Consider the following 19,856-nt stretch of genomic DNA (forward strand, 5'->3'; position numbering starts at 1 on the left):
AAGGCTTTTCTATCTCATAACTTTGAGATGAAAGATCTTGGTGTGGCCAATATTATCTTGAATATCAAGCTACTAAAAGATAATGAGGGTGTCATTACACTTCTACAATCCCACTATGTTGAGAAGATTTTGAGTCATTTTGGATTCTAAATGCGAACCTTCTGCAACATCATATGATCCTAGCATGAGGATTCGATAGTTTGAAGCCGCGACTGCAGATAAGTTGAGATACTCTCAAGTGATTGGTTCACCCATGTACCTAGCTTGTGCTACTCGGCCTCACATCTCATTTGTTGTGTGCAAAATGAGTCGGTTTGTTTCCAATTAGGGATATGTGCATTAGCATGCTGTTGAGCAAGTCATGCGTTATTTGCAAGGTACTGTGAACTATGGAATTCACTATACTGGGTACCCGACGGTACTTGAGGGGTATAGGGATTCGAATTAGATATCTGATGCTGATGAGATGAAAGCAACAAGTGGATATGTGTTCACACTTGGTGGTGGTGCTGTTTTCGGGAAGTCTTGCATGCATACGATCTTAACGAGATCGACTATGGAAGCAGAACTCACAATATTAGACACATCATGCATTGAATAAGAATGGCTTCGATAGCTTTTGATGGATTTGGCAATGGTTAATAAGCCAGTCTCGACTATCCTTACGAACTGTGGCAATAAGATAGTGATTGCCAAGGCTAAAAGTTCAAAAGACAACATGAAATCCACAAATCATATAAGAAGAAGATTGAAATATGTCGGGCACTCAAGAAACTCTAGAGTAATAGCATTGGACTATATCCAGACGGCTAAGAATCTGACAGATCCCTTTACAAAAGGGCTATCACTGATTGTGATAGAAAATGCATCGAGGGAGATGGGCATGAGACCCATGTAAGTTGACATTGGGGTAACCGAACCTATGTGATCGGAGATCCCCTGAATTAGGACCTGAGAAAACAATCCAGTGGCCAACCGAGGAGACTATCCTTACTAACCCACTTCATTGGAGATGCAACACTTTTGTAATCTATAAGGCGGACTGACTTTTGTCTTAATGTGTTTCAAAGCTTGTGTAAGCAAGATGCTACCTACAAAGCATTCTTTGTAGGAACACGCATATGTGAGCCCAAATGCTAGGCACGATCTACGAGATTGTGTAATCTCTAGGAAGCTCATGAACAAACAGGTCACGAGTATGACTAATAAGCTCCAATCTTAGGGTTTAGCCTTTGACAGAAATGTGCCAGCTCACAATTGGTGAAACTTCTACATGCTAAACTAAAAAATCAAGGCATAGTTCATTGTTGAGTTGTGAATAGGGAAGGCACTCGTCGGGTTTGGGTACTGGTGGAGCCACCCCATACCCTTACCTGTCGCCCCAAACTTTACCCATCACACATACCCATCGACGGGTACAAAAAAATTCATACCCATCACCGTTAGGGTAAATGGATAACCACGGGTAGAATTATACATATTTGCAACATACCAATTAGATATTACATAGTCATAATAATAACTTATAATAATAATGTACAAACAACAACACTTCATGACACCACCACATACTCGTAAATAACAACACATTATGGACATGGGCCCGCTGCATGATTTATGTACATATAATACGTTTAACATGTGGATAAATAATATTTAAGACCTATTTTTTGTATTATATGTGGGTACATGAGTACACGGATATGGGTTATACTGAATCATACATGTACCCACTATACCCGATGGGTCTCAAAATTTTCCATTTATGTACCCATGTGTATTTTTTGACCCATACCCTTACCCTAATAGGGTTTGTAGCCCGGGGATACGCGGGTAATGGGTACGCGTTGCCATCCCTACTTGTGAAGAAGTCTAATACGGTTGCTCTAGGTGGAAGTTTAACTTAAGAGTCTTTACTGAAAATTTTGGTATATCAAAACATTGTTTAGAAGAGATGACAAACTTATGTGCCTTGAGATCTCGTTGGAACTTGTTGGATTATAGATGGGCTTTAGCCCATATAAGATAATAATCACTCATTAATCTTTATGACCCATGTGAGTGTACAACACGTAGTGGGGAGTTTAGTACCATACTACTACAATAGTAAGAGTGGGCCCCCTTTATAAGGGTTGCTCTACCACATGCCATTGGGGGATTGGAAAGAGGAGTCGTACACGCCCGCTCCTCCTTCGCCACCGCGTGCCAATGACATGACGCGTCTTGTCACGACACGCGTGCGTCGTGGGTTGCAGGAATGAGCCGAGTCGAGCCTTATTCTTGCCGTTCAGAAATGATTAATTAATTGTGAATTAATTAACGAGTCTCTAACGGAAGTGCCATTGTCCGATACATTGGATTGTGGGTTGTTCGTGGCGTGGGTCATGGGCCTAAGCCCATGCCCACCTACCTGACAGCCTATATAAGGAGGCGATGGCGAGTAGAATGAACCCTAACTTAACTCTCTCCCTCTCATATAACCCTAGTCGTCATCTATTGTTCCTCTCACTATGTTGCTTACGGTGATCTCATCCCGATGACCGCATGCACGGTTGGTTGGGAGAGAAGGTTCCTTTGGAACCCTGTCGTTTGAGATCCCGCCCGGAAGAACGGCGATAATGTTTTTGAGAAGCCTCTCGGTGCGAGTGCTCCCGATCTATGTCGTCTCCGTCCTCATCTCCTTTGACTACTTCCCCTACATCGACACCATGGTCGACGTCACCACCGCCAAGAAAAAGTCCATAGACGATGTTGAGGCTGGTGTTGCCGCCACCCGCGTTGGCCTGGCCAACCGGATGGTATGATATGTTCACCCTTCATTTACTCGCTCATGTGTTTGTCGCGTATGTTCTATGTTGTGTACATAAATGCTTCATTTCTATGTATTGTACGTGTTCATATGCTTAGCCACCGATGTGAGTTGCATACCGGGATTGCCATGTTTACAATTTACTAGTGGATTAAATTAATCGGTAAAGTGTTAATTTATTCAACAAATTTTACATGATGATTGTTGTTAGTCATTTAAATATATATGCATTATAGCCCGTGGCAATGCACCAACATTCTACTGTTCTACTTATATACAAAATAAGTGACTGAACTTTGTAATAAAGTCAGTACAAAGTTGAATCAGTTATTTCGGAGCGGAGGGAGTAGTAGGAGGGAGTAGTAGCGTGGAGGCTTATAATACCTAAGCTCTACTATGAGAAGGAAGCTAGTAAGTATAAATATATAAACGTACGACTAATCATTTACATATATAGGGGATGTAGCTCAAATGGTAGAGCGCTCGCTTTGCATGCGAGAGGCACGGGGTTCGATCCCCCGCATCTCCAATTTTTTTGTTTTTTCACTCTTTGTCCCCCTGCTTTTTATCCAAACGAAAAAGACCACCCCTCTGAAAGTCTAGATTAGCCTCAGAACACATACGCAAACTTCATTGCCATTTCTTCGACGACCAGCCAACACGAGCGCGCACAGCGTTTGTGGCAGTGAGAAATGGAGGTTATTTTGGCCACACGATAGCAAGATATTACTACTGTATAATTTACGGCTGCCATATTGGCAAACAGTTCTTTTCCACGGCCAGGGTAGCTCTGCTCGATGGCGGCAAGGTTCTTCCCGGTCCCAGTGGAAAACAACGTGGACTTAAAGGATGCTTGATACGTTTTAGTCTTATGACTAAAAATAATGAGACTAAAACTTGCTAGCTTCACTCATGTTTGGATCCAAGTACTAAAGAGACTAAAATTAAGTTAATGAGCATTTATTATCCTCTAAACCCTTCAATCCAGAACTTGCATGAGGAGTTAAATGAGGAGAGAGAGGACTAATACACATTTTAGTAGAGGTACCCTTGACTAAAAGATTTTAGTTTCAAGACTAGTTTTAGCCTCTCTTTAGTCATGGGTGCTTGGAAGTTTAGCCTCTTAAAGAGACTAGTTTTAGTCTCTTGGATCCAAACATCCTCTTATATAACTAGAGAGAATAACGAGCGCCTCACAAATTCACAATGATCACCTCACCTGGCCCGTATCAAACTGAAACAAATTAACATTTTCACAAGGCCAAGGTTCATTTCTCTGGTTTCTTCTTCCCTCTGGTTCTCGTTACCTGCACGCGCGCGCACACACACCAAAAAAAAAATGTGTCAACATGTGGCGCAGGACACACGAAGCCCGTCGTCGAATCTGAACCACTGCGAACTGTTACAGAGAAGCGATGTGGTGCCCTCATCCGCTCCCCACCACAACTCGCATGCACACCTCAAAACTCCCCCGTAACCTCAACTTGTAGTCATCCCTCAGAAGTACTGCACGGCTGCCGCCTCATGGCGGCATCCACAGCGTCGTCTAGCCCCTTGACGCCCTTCCTCCGTCGGCACGACGCACGCAGCCGTCGCCGTGCAAGGTTCGTCGTGGCGGCGAGCACGGCGGACGCGGAGCCGTCCCCGGAGGCTACGGCGGCAGGGCCGGGGAAGAAGAAGACGGTGGACACGAGGATACACTGGTCCGACCCGGACGAAGGGTGGGTGGGAGGGAAGGCGAAGAAGGAAGGCGACGGGCGCAAGGAGAAGCCGCTGGGACGAAGCTTCGCCGACCTCATCAACAACCCGTCCGAGTCACACTACCAGTTGAGCTCGCTCGCTGTGTAACATAATTCACTCACCCTGATACGTCCCTCGTCCATCTGCCTGAAACTGACCGCACCAAGGTTTCACCGGTATAAACCAGGTTCCTAGGAGTAGCGCCTGGCGCCGACTTGGAGGAGATCAAGGCGGCGTACCGGCGGTTGTCCAAGGAGTACCACCCGGACACGACGAGGCTGCCGCTCAAGTCGGCGTCGGAGAAGTTCATCCGGTTGCGGGAGGTGTACAAGGTGCTTAGCAAGGAGGAGAGCCGCCGCTTCTACGACTGGACGCTGGCGCAGGAGGCCGAGAGCCGTCGGCTGCAGCAGCTCAGGTCCCGCCTCGAGGACCCCTACGAGCTCGACCTCCAGAATTACAAGCCCGTGCCGGACACGGTCGATCGCCTTGGCGGGAAGAACATGGAGCTCAGCGACCAGGCCATGACCGCCCTCACGTTCGACATCGGCATCATCATCTTCAGCATCTGCTGCATCATCTACGCCATCTTCTTCAAGGAGCAATATTGATAGAAGAGAAGAGAAGATACTAGTACTGGACTATAGACACAAACGGTATAGTATATGCAAGGTATAGCAGATTATATGTCTCATACAGCGTATAATGTAACGCGAAATACAGGCTAGGAATCACTCATAGTTATTATCTCAACAATCCTATAATTTTGTCAAAAACTTGGATGTTCGAGTGTCTGAGAAGTTCTCTTCACCTTATTAGGGCAACAAGTATATATATAAACCTAAAGTGCCAAAGTGCTAAACAGGACAACCTTGTCGTGCTGTACTACTCTTTATCTCTGGTCAAAGTGAATGGAGAACAAAAGGAGGAGGGAAACTCAAGCGTGTAGTTGAGACTGTTGCCTGAGAAACAGCCTTTCATCTTTCAGAATCGTCGCACTCGATGATCTTGACAACAGAAGAATCACCGATCTTTTCAAAAATAATCACCCTGTCGTATGGCTTTATTATGCCGACTGACCGGCCATAGTTTAGTGCAAGTTTTATCCCGTATGCTTCTTTGGTGAGCCCACCGGTTTCAGCCTGGTAGAGATAAAAATAATTAAGCTTGGACTTATAATTGCTGTAATACAAAAGTTCAACGCAACTCTCAGGTAGTTACTCCGTAGATCTCCAAAGAAAAAGCATCCTGAGCTACCACATACTATAGAGTTTAGATTCACTCATTTTGCTCCGTATGTAGACCTCTAGTGAAATCTCTTAAAAGACTTATATTTAGGAACCGAGGGAGTACATTTAACATTGGAAATAGCAGAATTTCAAGGTGACTCTGGTATTGCCAAGTAAATGCATACATACCTCGTCAGTACTCCCCATCAAAGGGTACACACCTCTCACAGAAAAACATTGCCTCGCCTGTAACAGTCAGTAAATGTAAGTATATGGATCCCTTCAAAGAAAATCATGTACAGATAGATAGATATGCATGTTACTTACCTGCGTTGTGCCATAAGAACGCCACTTTGATGGATCAGAGCCCTCGCGTGGGAACACAACTGCTAAAACTGGCATTGGTGGCCTGTATTTAGCAACTAACCTGCAGAAGACGATGTATCAAGTAAGATGATGGCATTTGCATGACAGAACATATAGTCAAGTATTGATCTTGTGTGGTATAAAGCACCTGGCAGCTCTCCCTGAGAAGGTGAACACAACAATCGCAGCAGCTTTTACTTTCATTGCAGAACGAACCTATATGTAAACAAAAGATTGCATTAATGTTCTATAACAATAAAACATGTCTGGCCTAATGCTTTAGAAGTATTTACCGCTGATGATGCCACAGATTCTTCATGGGCCATTGGTTCACCTACATGCCTCACTACTTTCTTGAAGTGAAGCGACTGGTTATACACGGTCTCAGCCTAGAATAATGGTTTATCGTTGATCAGCTAGTAAATTCAGATGATTTACCACCACTATTATTATTTGAGAAAATATTATTTTACAAGTTATTCTTCAATGAGGTAGGAACATACTTCTGCGCATATTCTGCCCACAGTACTCACGGCGTCAACAGGATACTGCCCTCGGAGTGTCTCCGCACCAAGCAAAATACCATCAGTTCCTGCAATGTGAGCAGTATAGGAAATAAGTACCTACAAATTAGACTAGTTCTAAGAACAGTGCAGGTTTACAGACCATCTAGGACGGCATTTGCAACATCAGTCGCTTCTGCGCGAGTAGGGCGAAGATTGTCAATCATGCTGTCCACAACTCTGGTAATGATCACAGGTTTGCCGGCCATGTTGCATTTATGAATACCAGTCTTTTGGGACATGAACACCTGAAGAGCCAAAGCTGGTAGGTTACGAAATGAAGCAACAAAGAAGGAATCCACTGATATTTAACTATCTGCTGCCTAAAACATCCAGATGGGTTAATTTTAACTTTAAATGGATAAGAACATAAATGGTAACTTTTGCACCATAAGAACAAAGATATTCTTGTACATACATTTCTGTAATAATTAACTAGTACTATCATTTCAAGGCAACATGCCACCGTGAGTGGAAATGATTAGACACATATCTGAGAGAACATAGGGTTTACAAGGTGCAAAATTGGGTATTTTGAGGAAGATCAAAATTTACCCTCTCTGGTGGGAGGTCGATTCCCAGGTCTCCTCGAGATATAATGATACCATCCGCCTCTTGGAGAATTTCATCAAAATGTTCCAAACCCTAGAAAGAAATAAAGTACTACACGATGAAATTGATCGTAATATAACAGTGAAACAAACATAACAGTATCATCGTAAAAACGATAGTTACCTCGGCATTTTCAATCTTCGCATATATCTGTGTGTCTTGAAGATTATGAGATTGTAAAAAGGCTCTAAGCTGCACAAATAATATATTTGAGGATCAGCAGTGTTCCGCCAGCTAACTAAGCTTCTATTCAATTGACTGGCAATTGATTTATATTTGAAGTCTAACTGTAGATACATACAAGAGCTCGTTCATGAAATCCCATCTATTCAATTGACTGGCAATTGCATCACTAAGCTTCTAAGAACCTAATTTTTGTTGGGTGCACACAAGAGCATGAAAAGGTTCTAAAACAAGGTATTACAGGAACCGTGGAAAGGAAATCAAGAAGCAGGTGTGTGAATAACTGTTATAATAATTCAGATGTAATACTGGACGATTCGGAAAATAAAACTCACCTCCCTGACATCCTCAGAAGAGCGGGTATGGGAAAGCGATATAATGTCAACACTGTTATCCAACCCCCATGTTGATATGACCTATTGTAGGAAAAATGTGCTTAGGATGACCTGGAAGATGTGAATTAATATAACAGCATTGGCAAATATGTACTTTACGTGCAAGCAATCTTGAAATAAACTATTCCTTCTATTTTCTTTTACTTGTTTTGGACTTGGACATAGCCTCCAACAGAGTAATGTCGCAGCTTTACTATAACTTTAGTACAACGTTGTACTAAAGCTGCGCCAATTAATATTGATCGGAGGGAGTACCTTTTAACACTAGTCCTATTTTATCAAAATATGATGGCATGAAATTTTTGTCACAAATCTAAATATTTGTGCAGGCATTGGTTGTCAAAGTTGAGTGTTGATTCCACACATTCAAGGACAGCAAGTAAAAGAGAGACAAAAGAGGAAGCAAGTTGAACTTCTGAAGAACGTTACATTATTATTCCTCAACCGCAACTAAAGATCACCAATAGCCAGAAAGAAGCAAGTTGCCGCTGTATTTACGATTTTCTCCAACATGGGATCAGAACAGATTGTTTGGTATGTGCAGTGTTTAACTTGCAATGTGTGACTCATGAGTAGTCTCTTCCACTGAACAAGTCATAGCTTTATACCATTAAATATGGTATGGAAAGAACTTTAACAGATAAAAACAAACAAAAAACTTAATTGGGGACCTGAAACAGAACTGGGTGTTACTATATTACTACAAAAAGTAGCTAGTCAAAATATTTTATAAAGGAAAACATAACGATAGATTTATGACAGTGTATATCTGAGTAGTGTTGTACAGAGACTCATAAGTAGTGCACATTACCTGTTTATCATATTCACTCAAAGTGGGCATACTGATATGTACTTGTGAAACATGTAGAGTGAAAATGGGCCCCGACAGTGTAGCTGTGTTCTTCACAAAACAAATCACTTCTTCACCAGAAGTCTCCATAACCTGTAGATTATCGTATATAAAGACATGTCAATGTTGGAAAATGTCACATATATGAGGAGAATCTAAGAATTCACGTACTTCAAGCCATAGAGATGTTGTTTCACTTCCTGTGAAAAGATATTGACCAATGAAAAGAGTATCACCCTTCTTTACAACCTGAAGTCAAGGAATGAGCACAAAGTCAAATATGCGATATTCTCAAATTTTAAATTTCAGATATAGCGGAAATTTTACAACCAAGTACTTTCACCAACACAATAGAGAAGTCAAATAGATTTTGTTTATAAAATCAATTTATTTCACTTTAATGCCAGCATGTAAGAGGTAGTTACACGGAGCAAAAGGAACCTAGCAACATATAAATGCATAAACATAACTATAATCAGTGTTCAAGAAAGCGTTTTTAAGCGACGCTTAAGCGCTAAGCGATGACAAAACGCTTCGCTTTTGCCCTAAGCAGTAGATTAAGCGTTTTTTTAAAATTTGACCAGGATTTGACTGTTTTTGAACTACTTTTGCTTGTCTGCTTGCACAATAATGGCAATATCCCATTTATCTTATTATTAGGCTCTGTTTGGGAACTATTTCCTTCATATGCTGGCAAAATTATGGCCACATGATCTCTATTAGGCTAAGACTATTTGAATTGAACCGCATTTTAGTTGTTATTTTGCTTGCCATGTGAACTTAATGTGTATTCGCTATGGTGTGAACTGTATTTTAGATGGCTATTCAATTACACATGTGCCATGTTTCCTATTTTCCTGTATATATTATTCAAAATCTATCAAATTCTAGCCAATTTCAAAAAACGCTTAAGTGCGGTTAAGCTGCGCTTAAGCGTCCATTGCTCTAAGCTGTGGCCTTCCGCTTCGCTTACGCTTTCCGCTTTTTTGAACATTGACTATAATTCAAATAATACATTCATACTGCATACACTGATTTATTATTATTATTCACTTACTTTTGCAAGATCGCCAAATTTAATTGGTAGGATATCAGCCGAAGGAGCTTTAGAAAGATCTGGTGTTATTGTGACATGATTCCCACCTATCAACTCGATTGCTCCACCAGTTGGATTGTGAACCTGAATTTCTGGACCCACTGTATCCAGCATTATCTATAAATAATCAGATCAAGTTAGATGTTGACATCATATGAGTCTTAGCACCAATCTTAAGAGCATCACCATAGAAGCTTATGAAGACAATGTTCAAAAAACAAGCCAAAATAAGATACTGAAAAGGCATCAACATAAATGAATTTCTAAATTTTAACTATGACAAAATATCGAACAATGGCAATATGCGAGCAGACAGTTGCTGCCTCAAATCACAGGTACTGAAGATACATTCAAAGTTAATTCAAGGAATATATTTGACTAATGAGGAAATACCAAATATAAAGGCATGTCCAAATACCATATATATCCGAAATGCATATATTTAACAGTACATATCTCAAGGTGGAAAAAGCTAGCTTGGTTTAGCATTTCCCCAATAAACCATTTTTCATAAGCAAAGGTATTCATATAACAAAGCAAATATGCACATGGAACTGAAATGTGGAACTTGGGTAGATGCAGATTTAGACTATGGTAAATATGTCAGAAAAGGTCTGCAAAGTTTACATATGCAGCATCATGAAATAATTAAGCATGGAAAATTAAAGTATAGACTGGAGGACAAAAGTTACCAAACAAACCAATATGTTGATGTGGTGACCGTGTGTACCGATAGAAAATGTGATGTGCATGTAAATCAAATAATTAACATGTGTGCACAAGCCCATTACTAAAACATCCCCCAAATGTTCAATGCTTACTGCTAAAAACATAATTGAAACGAATAAAAACACATCACTTTGAAAGTGAATCAATAAAAGCGTAAAGCATGACTCATACATAGGGTATTCACTAGGTAACTGGTACTTCGACTGGCCCATCACCTTGTACCGATTATAAAGAACTCAACCTTGTAACTGGCTTTTCAATTTAAACTCTGGACTTGCATGTCTACATTGATATAGCATCAAAATAAACATGTAACCCATATTGCCAAAACTATATCACTGACTACTGCTCAGACTTCGTGAGCACGACTGGTAAGTGAAGTGAATAATCAACAAGGTTCAGACTACAGATCTGCAAATCCAAATTCAATCCATGAACCGCCAAATCCGCACCCCCCCCCCCCCCATGTGCACAGCACTGCTGCACTGCCTATTGTGCTAACAGATTTTATCACCCTAACACACGTAGGATACCTATGAGCATATCATGTATGAGTATAGTGCTATGGTATAGGACCTAGTATACCTATTTTAAAGTAATTGCTCAGTTGCTCTACAGTCATACAGCGACGCAAGTGATCACAAAGGGATATTTTCCTTTTCCTTTATGCGGACCTATGTTTTTATGGTGTCGTTGTCTCGTCACTACATATCGACAATATAAAGGTGTGGCGCAGTCCCAGCCTGAAGCGTTGGTTGTGACGATTTTTATTTCCCATTTCTCAATCCCCAAGCATAACGTGTAGATCAATAGATACATATCAACACTTACACATAAGTTATTAACCAAGGTTGCCAACTTACAGGACATAACTTCTTCACATTCTGTGCCGCTTTCCTCAGATTGTCGAGGGTCTCCTGATGATAAGTAGCATCCTTCCAAGAGAAATCAAACCGTGCAACTGCAAAAAGGAAAACATACACAGATCATTATGATTATTATTACCATAACAAAAGCAGAAAAATTATGACTATCTATTTAGTTGAAAAGAAACTGTCGTCAAACCTGACATCCCAGCAGTGAGGCATTCTTCAATAACTTCGACAGAATGCGAGTTGGGCCCAAGCGTCCCAACAATCTTAGTGAGGGATGGGAAAACTTTCTGCAAAAGAGCAGACACAATGTATATAAGGGTCGCAATCCAGCATCGTGAAAATAAAGCCAAAACAGTCTCCATTTCGTCGCCTCCCACTAGCCAATAAGAGGATTCGGTTTGCAATTAGAAAGTCAGACTCGATCGCTCCCGTTGGGGAACACGGGTCATTAACATTCCGACGAAACGGATCACCGGTATCTCCCCACGCCCGTTCGCCCCCGCATCACTGCACACCAAATCGGATCGAGACAACCAACACAGACACATACACCGTGAACCGCATCCAGAGGAAGAAGCACGAATCCACCCACAAGCACCACGGATGCACGGAGTTCGGGATCGGTAGAGAGGGAAAGGGGGGCGAAATGGTGGAGGGGAGGGGCGCTTACGGGCTTGGCGGGGGCGAGGACGGAGGCGAGGCGGACGGGCTCCTCGAGGAGCATGTGGTTGCCGCCCTGCATCTCCGCCGCGGAAGGAAGGTCTGCGAGGGATCTTGCCTAGGGTTTTGCCTCCCTCGGATGTGACGCGATGCGATCGAGTCTGGCTCCAGGCGGGCAAAGCGAGAGGAAGACGAGGCGGGGCCGCGAGGGGAGGAGGGAAGGAGGGAGGAGATCGAGAGCGAGGCGTGGGGAGAAAGAAAGAAAGAACAAAAGAGCAGGAGACGTGGCATTTCGATTTCGTTTTGTTTAATATAAAATAAGACATCTCTTGACGGTTTGAAGCGACAAAATACGGCGTCGATGACAACGGATAACCAACCAACAGTCACCACAAATCAGATCAGCAAATTATACTGCATCTGAGGAGCTACACTGAACACCACAAAAATTCCTAAAGATTCTAGGGTCGAGGTCCTGCTGGAGGGGGTCGCGCCATGGCCGGAGGGAGGGGTGGATGGAAGGGACGGATGGGAGAGGGAGAGTGAGAGAGAGAGGAGGAGGAACGGAGGGGTGAACTGACTGCCGCCGCCACGGCCGTCGGTTGCTTCAAGGGGTCGGGAGCGAGAGAGAGAGGAGCGACTCCAGCGAACGGGTACGCGGGGCGGGGTTGCGGGCGTTTCCGAGCTCGTTGGCTAGGAAAATTTTCGCTTGAGGGGGGAGTGATGGTGGATCCCTTGGAATTGGGTCAACTTTTTCAAGCCCAAAGCCTATACCACTCCAAACAGCATAATTGGATGTGACAATTTCAGATTGGTAATTTCAAGCTTATTTTCCTACATCCAAACAGGGTGTAAGTTTTTAAAGAAAAAATACTATAGGCTATATACGAAACAAAGTGAATGAAACTACATTCTAAAATATTCTCTATATATCATCTCTAAAAAATTATATTAAAAACAAAGGAAGTATATTATAAAAGTATTACAAATATAAAATTAGTAATAGAAGGGGACCTCCCTCCTACCATAGTTGGCAAGACAATGTGTAACCTTGTTTTCCTCTCTTCGAATCTTGGACGAAATGAACTCTTAATCCAACATCGACCTATAAAAAGGAAAACCGAAATAAGAGACTTGTCTCATCCGAAATAAAGCAAAATAAGCTACTTTTATGTCATGAATTGCCTCAAGTGTTCGCGTTCGCGATGGTGTAAAGGGTCGCCTTTGCATTGACATCTTACATTCTTAAGAAGTTGGTTTCAATTCTTTTAGCATGCAAAGTGTCCATCTCATCGTTTCACTAGGCAAATGCATTTAAATCTCCTCTCACACTAAGCCATGTAAAATCTGTCAGATAAGCGCTCTTAACATACAACGTGTCCACCTCAACGTCCGACTAAGCAATGCATTTAAGTATTCTCTTCCATTAAACCATGCAAAATCAACCACATAAGCGAGTCATGCATTTAACTTATAAATTACAATTATTTTTGCATTAGCCTATGCATGTAACACTGTATATTCCTCTTAGTCATTGTCGTGGGTATAAGCCTGACAGTAGATGTGTAGGGTACGAATGAGACGGGCAGAGTCCTAGCTACGGCGAGGTTGTATTCAGGCCCCTCTGCGGTGGAGGTAACAGCCCTACGTCTCAGTGCTCTCGGAGCTTGTTACCGAGTGTAATATGGAATACAATGGTTTGCTAACCCCTTTACCAGTGGAGGAGGGCGGCTTATATAGAGTGCGCTGCCCTCCACAACGGCTCTGATTCAGGGGTGGAGTAGTGGCGATTGAATGCATACGTTACCAGTAACGTATGCTCTAAATGCTAATAAATGCACCCGGAAACGTACGGCGGTTTCCCTCCAGGGAGGTTACGATGTACCGAGTGTATCCAGTCGGTTAACCTGGTGTCCTCCGAATGCTAGTCTCCGACTGGATGATTCAAGGCCTGTTGTCGACTGGAAGATGAGGACTCCTTAATTCAGTCGGGACAGACTTAGGGTCCTGTCCTTTGTGTGGGGTAGTCCTTGAGTAGGACCTGTAGGGCAGGCCTATGACCCTACCCTAGGACTATGACCCCATCATTAGTCCCCGAATGGATTGGGGTTGGGACGACGAAGCGGCGCTTGAAGTTCAGATCCGACTGGACTAGATTCGGCTTGGGCGTTGATTGCCTCTATCCATTTTATCTTTCCTGCCCAGCGATCCGAGTGGAAGTGCTTGCGAAACAGACTGTCGGGAACCGAGTGTTTCTGCGGCATCTTTTGACGCGACCGGGCAACTGACAGCAGCGGATTTTCCGGGATCTCAAATTTCGGGTTCCGCGCGCTCAGCGGGGATGACGCCAGCGCGCTCGAGTAGCGCCTGACGCCTTGATTCTCGCGCCTTCAACTCCTCCACTGATATCGCCGCGGCCGGTCGGGCGGATAAGGCTTCGAGCCCATTCGCCAGTGACCCAGTCGGCACTCTATTTAACTCTGGGCGGCGAGGCTCCTCCGTTACGCTCGCCGAATCTTTCGCTCTCGCCCGCTCCGTCCTCCTCGCCACCCCTTGCGCTCCCACGCTCCTTCCTTCTCCTCCCTCTCGAGGGTTCGCCGTCGCCTCCATGACCAAGGGTCAGACTAGCAAGATGGAGGCAAGGAAGAAGAAGAACAAGGCGGCGGCGCCTGCTCAGCGGCGGCAGCGGCCGCTGCCGGCGGGGTGGATCCAGGGAGACTTCCTCCCCTCCACGGTGACGGAGGGAGATCTGCTGGAGCTGGTGGAGCACGGAATGCTCGTGCATCAGTCCTGGAGACTGCCGGCGGACGACGAGGTCGAGCCAGCGCCTCGGGAGGGGTAGTGCGTCCTGCTCCTCAGCCATGTTCACAGAGGTTTTTCTTTGCCCCCGCACCCCTTCTTTAAAGGCATCATGAATCACTTCGGAGCCCAACTTCACCACTTTCCTCCGAATGCCATCGCCCATCTTTCTGCCTTTATTGTTTTGTGCGAGTGTTTCATCAGTTGTCCTCCCCATTGGGGTTTGTTCAAACACATCTTCTCCGCCCGATCTCAGACTATCAAATGACTTAGCCAGTCGGATGATAAGACTCACCTCCTCCAGCTCTGCGGAGGTTTAGGATTCCAGAAGAAGAGTCGGAGTAGCTATCCTGCTCTCCAGTTGAGTGAGTCGGTTAGGAACTGGCAGTCGACGTGGTTCTACTGCCAGGACATCGCCTGTCCAAATGCGTCGACTGGGCTGCCTCCTTTTAGTTTAGACCGGCCCGCCCCGCCTAAGCAGCTCGCGCTCTCGAAGGCCGAGAAGAACGACATCCAGCCTTTGGTTGAGGCGCTCGTGGATGTCGTCAGGAGGGGGGTCACCGATATAGACCTGTTGGAAGTCTTCCTTGGTCGGCGGATCCAACCCCTGCAGGCTCGCGACCATGCTATGTGGCATTATACTGGGCCCGAAGACTCCACTCGGACCAACGTGGTGGGCGTGACCGAGGAAAGGGTGACCTCGTGGGTGCTCCAAATCACGGGTCCCTGTGAGAATCCCAAAGGAGCTCGCCGAGTGAAGCCTTACATCGCGAATCATCCTCCACCGAATCAGGTGAGTGGCACTAGCCGAGTGCATTGAACTGTCTTGATTCCAGTCGTTTGCTTATATCTCCGTGTGATGCCTAATGTTTCCGACTGAACTTTATGCAGGCGTGGACCAACTGGTTCTCCCCCGTCTCGAATGGGAATCCGGAGGAGGAAGAGGAGGAAGGCAGCCAGGAGGGCAGCGTGGAGAGCGCCGAATACGTCTCTGATAGCAGGGAGTCGGAGGAGGAGGACAGCAACGAAGAGGAAGAAGATGAGGAGCAAGACTCGCCACCTCCACGACCAGAGCATTGGACCAAGCGCCGCCACGAGACTGCCGTTCCTTCAGCTCCTCCTGCGTCGTCGAGTGCTCCGCCTGTTGCTCCGGTGGTCCCGAGTGTTCGAGGCACTAAGAGGGCCAGGGACGCCGCCGCTGAGACCGCAGGCCAGTCTTCCAGGGCGCCCAAGCCGAGTGGGCCCAAGCCTCGGAAGGCTCTGCCGCGAATGAGGGTTGCTATCCCTGTCACCTCCACGTAAGTGAATCTAGCTTTCGGCTCTTTCTGTTATCCGAGTGAACCCCTGTTAATAAGTCGAATGGATTTCACTCGACAGGGTCGCCACCTCTGCAACCTCTCCGGCCCGCCAAGGGGACGACCCCATGGACAAGGACAACGTCGTTTCGTCCCAGCCAGGTGTGTTGTAGGAGAGTCGGGTGTTTTATCCCCACGGACTGCGCCATTCTTTCTTTTTCTGAGACGTCATGTCATTCGGCTTGTCAGGGGCGATTTGCCTGGAGGAGGACGACCAGGGGAGAGCCGACCTCGCCGTGGAGCCTGTCCTGGAACCTGTCCTTGAGGTTGCTCCTCCTGCTGCCACCCCTGCCGCCGACGCCCCGCCGACTGAAGCGCCGCCACCGATTGAACCAGAGCTGGTGGGGAAGGAACCGACCGGGGCGGACCTTGGGATGCCTCAGGAACCTCCGACGATTCCAGGTTCGTCAAATGTTGAATTCAACATCCGGCGTCTTCCGGAGGAGCAGGTGGGAGCGGCCAAGGGGGCCATGGTGCAGGCGGAGCTCATGGCTGGAGAAGCCAAGAGGGCTTATGACTCCGTTGCGGCCTTGTACCAGCGGAGCTTGGAGCTGCGCGATGATATCCGAGTAAGTAGTCTAGTAAGTATTTACTTTTCTCCTGTAACCCACTGGGTGTTGGTGTTTTTTGCAATGGGTTCACTCCGAGTGAACCCAGTGGGTGTAGTCCCAGAGACTTCTGTCAAGTGCTTGCACCGACAGTTGTCTTTATACATTTTGCCTTTAGCTTGGTTGTGTCCGTAGATAGGATTGTCGAGTGCGAGTACTTGTTGCAGTCGGAGTGCACTTGCGGTAAGAGTCCCCGAGAGTAAGTTGCACTCAGGTCGGGTAGTATTTGCCTCTGAGGCGTAGGTGAAAACATGCATCTCAATAGGGCAGGCCTGCTTGAGGTGCATGCCAGTGGGGTCACTCTTAGTGAACCCACTGGGTGTAGTCCCCGAGACCGCTGTCGACTACTTGCGTCGGCAGGGGTCTGAAGAACTTAGACTGTGAACTGATAAACTTGCTGATTATCCTTTGTTTCTTGGTGGCAGAAAACTTGTGAAATGGGAACGGCCTATGAGGCCCTGAGGGCGGAGAGGAACCAGTTGGCTGGTGAACTTGATGCTGCTATGCTCGCCATGGACGGCATGAAGGATGCTCTAGAGGGACGAGAGAAGTCCCTGGAGGAGGCTCGGGAGGCGAACAAGGTGTTGACGGAGGAGGTGGAAAGCATGAAGAAACAGAGGACTGCTTGGCACAATCAGACGGCCGTCCTGAACAGACGATGTATAGCTCAGGAGAAGTATGTGAAGGACTGGGCTGGGCAGATGATGACTCGTCTGGCTGGTAAGTCTTATGTTTTGCCGAGTGCTTGTACCGTGTGTTGTACACTCGGTTTTTATTGTATGCTTGCTCGTTGGTTGCAGACTTTTGCTTTGATGCTGAAGCTGAAGCAGCGGCTGTGGAGCGGTCCATTCAGGACAACGTGCCACTCGGCGAGGAGGCCAACCGGGATCTGCTCCGGGCGCATATCCACGTAGGCAAAGTGAGTCCTTTCGTCGGTCGATTGAGAGAAGTCGTTGGCCGAATTGACAAGGAACTCTGGCCAGAAGACGAGTCGCGGCAGGAGATGGAGACCCTGATGGCGCGACTGGAGGAGATTCTGAGCCGAGTGCAATCGTGGAAGAAATCGGCAGCATGTTGCGGTGCTGATGTTGCGTTGTCGTTGGTCCGAGTCCATTGCAAGGAGGTGCGGGAAGATAAGTTGAAGACGCTGAAGGTCGCCAACACGAAGAAGCTTCGATTCGAAGACTTCATGGAGACGTTCCTGGAGACTGCTACCCGCATCGCCGACGGAATTGACTTGGACACTTTCGTGGAGCCCTCCAGTCCTGGCGCCGGCCCAGCTGACGCGTAATAAAACTTTATCCTCGGTATGCCGAGTGTTTACCTGTAAGGAACTCTGGCCACTTCTGTTGGCTGTCATACTTTTGAATCGGTGCGGGTAAGCTTGATCCGCACCGAGTCAGCTATCGTTTCTAGACTTTTGGAATTAGAATGAAAACATTTAGTCTTTTGTTTGAATGCTGTTTCGAGTGGAACGCTTAGTGCGTACTCGGAGAAGATTAATACTTAGGTGATTCTTGATCACAGCTAAGTCCCCGAGTGTGACGCGTAGTGCACGCTCGGAGGATGTTAGTACTTAGGCGACCCAGGATCGCAGCTAAGTTCCCGAGTGCGACGTGTAATGCGCACTCGGAGGAAGTTAATACTTAGGCGATTGAGGATCGCAACTAAGTTCCCGAGTGCGACGTGTAGTGCACACTCGGAAGAAATTATTACTTAGGTGATTCTTGATCACAGCTAAGTCCTCGAGTGCGACGTGTAGTGCACACTCGGAGGAAATTATTACTTAGGTGATTCTTGATCACAGCTAAATCCTCGAGTGCGACGTGTAGTGCACACTCGGAGGATGTTAGTACTTAGGAGATTCTTGATCGCAACTAAGTCTCCGAGTGCGACGTGAAGTGCACACTCAGAGATAGTTTGTACTTAGGTGATTCTTGATCACAGCTAAGTCCCCGAGTGCGACGTGTAGTGCACACTCGGAGGAAGTTATTACTTAGGTGATTCTTGATCACAGCTAAGTCTCCGAGTGCGACGTGTAGTGCACACTCGGAGGAAGGTGCTACTTAGGTGATTCTTGATCACAGCTAAGTCCCCGAGTGCGACGTGTAGTGCACACTCGGAGGAAGTGAGTACTTAGGCGATTCAGGATCGCAGCTAAGTTCCCGAGTGCGACGTTTAGTGCACACTCGGAGAAAGTTAGTACTTAGGCGATTCTTGATCGCAGCTAAGTCCCCGAGTGCGACGTGAAGTGCACACTCGGAGATAGTTTGTACTTAGGTGATTCTTGATCACAGCTAAGTCCCCGAGTGCGACGTGTAGTGCACACTCGGAGGAAGTTATTACTTAGGTGATTCTTGATCACAGCTAAGTCTCCGAGTGCGACGTGTAGTGCACACTCGGAGGAAGTTATTACTTAGGTGATTCTTGATCACAGCTAAGTCTCCGAGTGCGACGTGTATTGCACACTCGGAGGGGGTTAGTACTTAGGCGATTCAGGATCGCAGCTAAGTCCCCGAGTGCGACGTGTAGTGCACACTCGGAGGAAGTGAGTACTTAGGCGATTCAGGATCGCAGCTAAGTCCCCGAGTGCGACGTGTAGTGCACACTCGGAGGAAGTGAGTACTTAGGCGATTCAGGATCACAGCTAAGTTTTGTTTTTTTGTGTGTCCGGAGTCTGCGACCGTGGGAGAACTCTGAATCTGCAAAAAACTGAATCTGTTGTACATATTATTTCGTCAAAACTTGTTCGTTACACTGCTTCAGTCGACGATCACGTATAAAAATGCTTGAGGAGATCCCCGTTCCATGCGCGCGGCTCGTCTGTCTCCCTCTGAATGTTGTAGAGTCTGTATGCTCCGTTGTTCAGCACCTTGGAGATGATGAAAGGCCCTTCCCAGGCCGGACCAACTTGTGTGGTCTTTGTTGATCCACTCGGAGCACTAAATCGCCAGCTTGGAATGTGCGACTCCTGACGTGACACGCATGAA

The 19,856-nt window shown here is 45.9% G+C and overlaps 2 protein-coding genes and 1 non-coding gene across 5 annotated transcripts; 2 read left to right on the forward strand and 1 right to left on the reverse strand.

The window, feature by feature from the left end:
- The first annotated feature begins 3,265 nt into the window (after window positions 1–3,265).
- TRNAA-UGC lies at window positions 3,266–3,338 on the forward strand. The gene has a single exon. It is a non-coding gene; the product is annotated as a tRNA-Ala (tRNA).
- Window positions 3,339–4,124: 786 nt separating this feature from the next.
- LOC123447880 (NAD(P)H-quinone oxidoreductase subunit T, chloroplastic-like) lies at window positions 4,125–8,452 on the forward strand. Of its 3 annotated transcripts, none has more exons than XM_045124590.1 (3): window positions 4,125–4,635; window positions 4,737–5,202; window positions 8,224–8,452. In XM_045124590.1, the coding sequence occupies exons 1-2, from the start codon at window positions 4,334–4,336 to the stop codon at window positions 5,155–5,157; spliced, it is 723 nt and encodes a 240-aa protein (XP_044980525.1). In that variant the 5' UTR covers window positions 4,125–4,333; the 3' UTR covers window positions 5,158–5,202; window positions 8,224–8,452. The 3 variants fall into 3 exon arrangements, 2 of the variants coding, with proteins under 2 accessions (XP_044980525.1, XP_044980524.1); XR_006631559.1 differs by having other exon boundaries at window positions 4,128–4,635; window positions 4,737–5,218; XM_045124589.1 differs by lacking the exon at window positions 8,224–8,452 and having other exon boundaries at window positions 4,130–4,635; window positions 4,737–5,343.
- LOC123447879 (pyruvate kinase 1, cytosolic-like) lies at window positions 5,206–12,383 on the reverse strand. Its single transcript, XM_045124588.1, has 16 exons — window positions 12,115–12,383; window positions 11,635–11,731; window positions 11,433–11,530; window positions 9,802–9,957; window positions 8,916–8,993; window positions 8,706–8,837; window positions 7,835–7,915; window positions 7,440–7,508; window positions 7,260–7,349; window positions 6,808–6,952; window positions 6,645–6,733; window positions 6,435–6,530; window positions 6,290–6,357; window positions 6,103–6,202; window positions 5,965–6,021; window positions 5,206–5,688 (listed from the first exon to the last, which is right to left on the reverse strand). The coding sequence occupies exons 1-16, from the start codon at window positions 12,184–12,186 to the stop codon at window positions 5,524–5,526; spliced, it is 1,593 nt and encodes a 530-aa protein (XP_044980523.1). The 5' UTR covers window positions 12,187–12,383; the 3' UTR covers window positions 5,206–5,523.
- Between the last annotated feature and the right edge of the window lie 7,473 nt (window positions 12,384–19,856).

This window comes from Hordeum vulgare, chromosome 4H (assembly GCF_904849725.1).
Source record: "Hordeum vulgare subsp. vulgare chromosome 4H, MorexV3_pseudomolecules_assembly, whole genome shotgun sequence".
Classification (NCBI taxonomy): Eukaryota; Viridiplantae; Streptophyta; class Magnoliopsida; order Poales; family Poaceae; genus Hordeum; species Hordeum vulgare.

What these genes read in the sequence shown, in the direction of transcription:
- LOC123447880 (XM_045124590.1), top strand. Translation starts at nt 4,334, where the DNA reads ATGGCGGCATCCACAGCGTCGTCTAGCCCCTTGACGCCCTTCCTCCGT. An exon ending in CCGTCCGAGTCACACTACCA is followed by an intron (nt 4,636 to 4,736) that starts GTTGAGCTCGCT and finishes GGTATAAACCAG; the next exon opens with GTTCCTAGGAGTAGCGCCTG.
- LOC123447879 (XM_045124588.1), bottom strand. Translation starts at nt 12,186, where the DNA reads ATGCAGGGCGGCAACCACATGCTCCTCGAGGAGCCCGTCCGCCTCGCC. An exon ending in CTTCTGAGGATGTCAGGGAG is followed by an intron (nt 7,509 to 7,834) that starts GTGAGTTTTATT and finishes TTATTTGTGCAG; the next exon opens with CTTAGAGCCTTTTTACAATC. An exon ending in TGCAAATGCCGTCCTAGATG is followed by an intron (nt 6,734 to 6,807) that starts GTCTGTAAACCT and finishes CTCACATTGCAG; the next exon opens with GAACTGATGGTATTTTGCTT.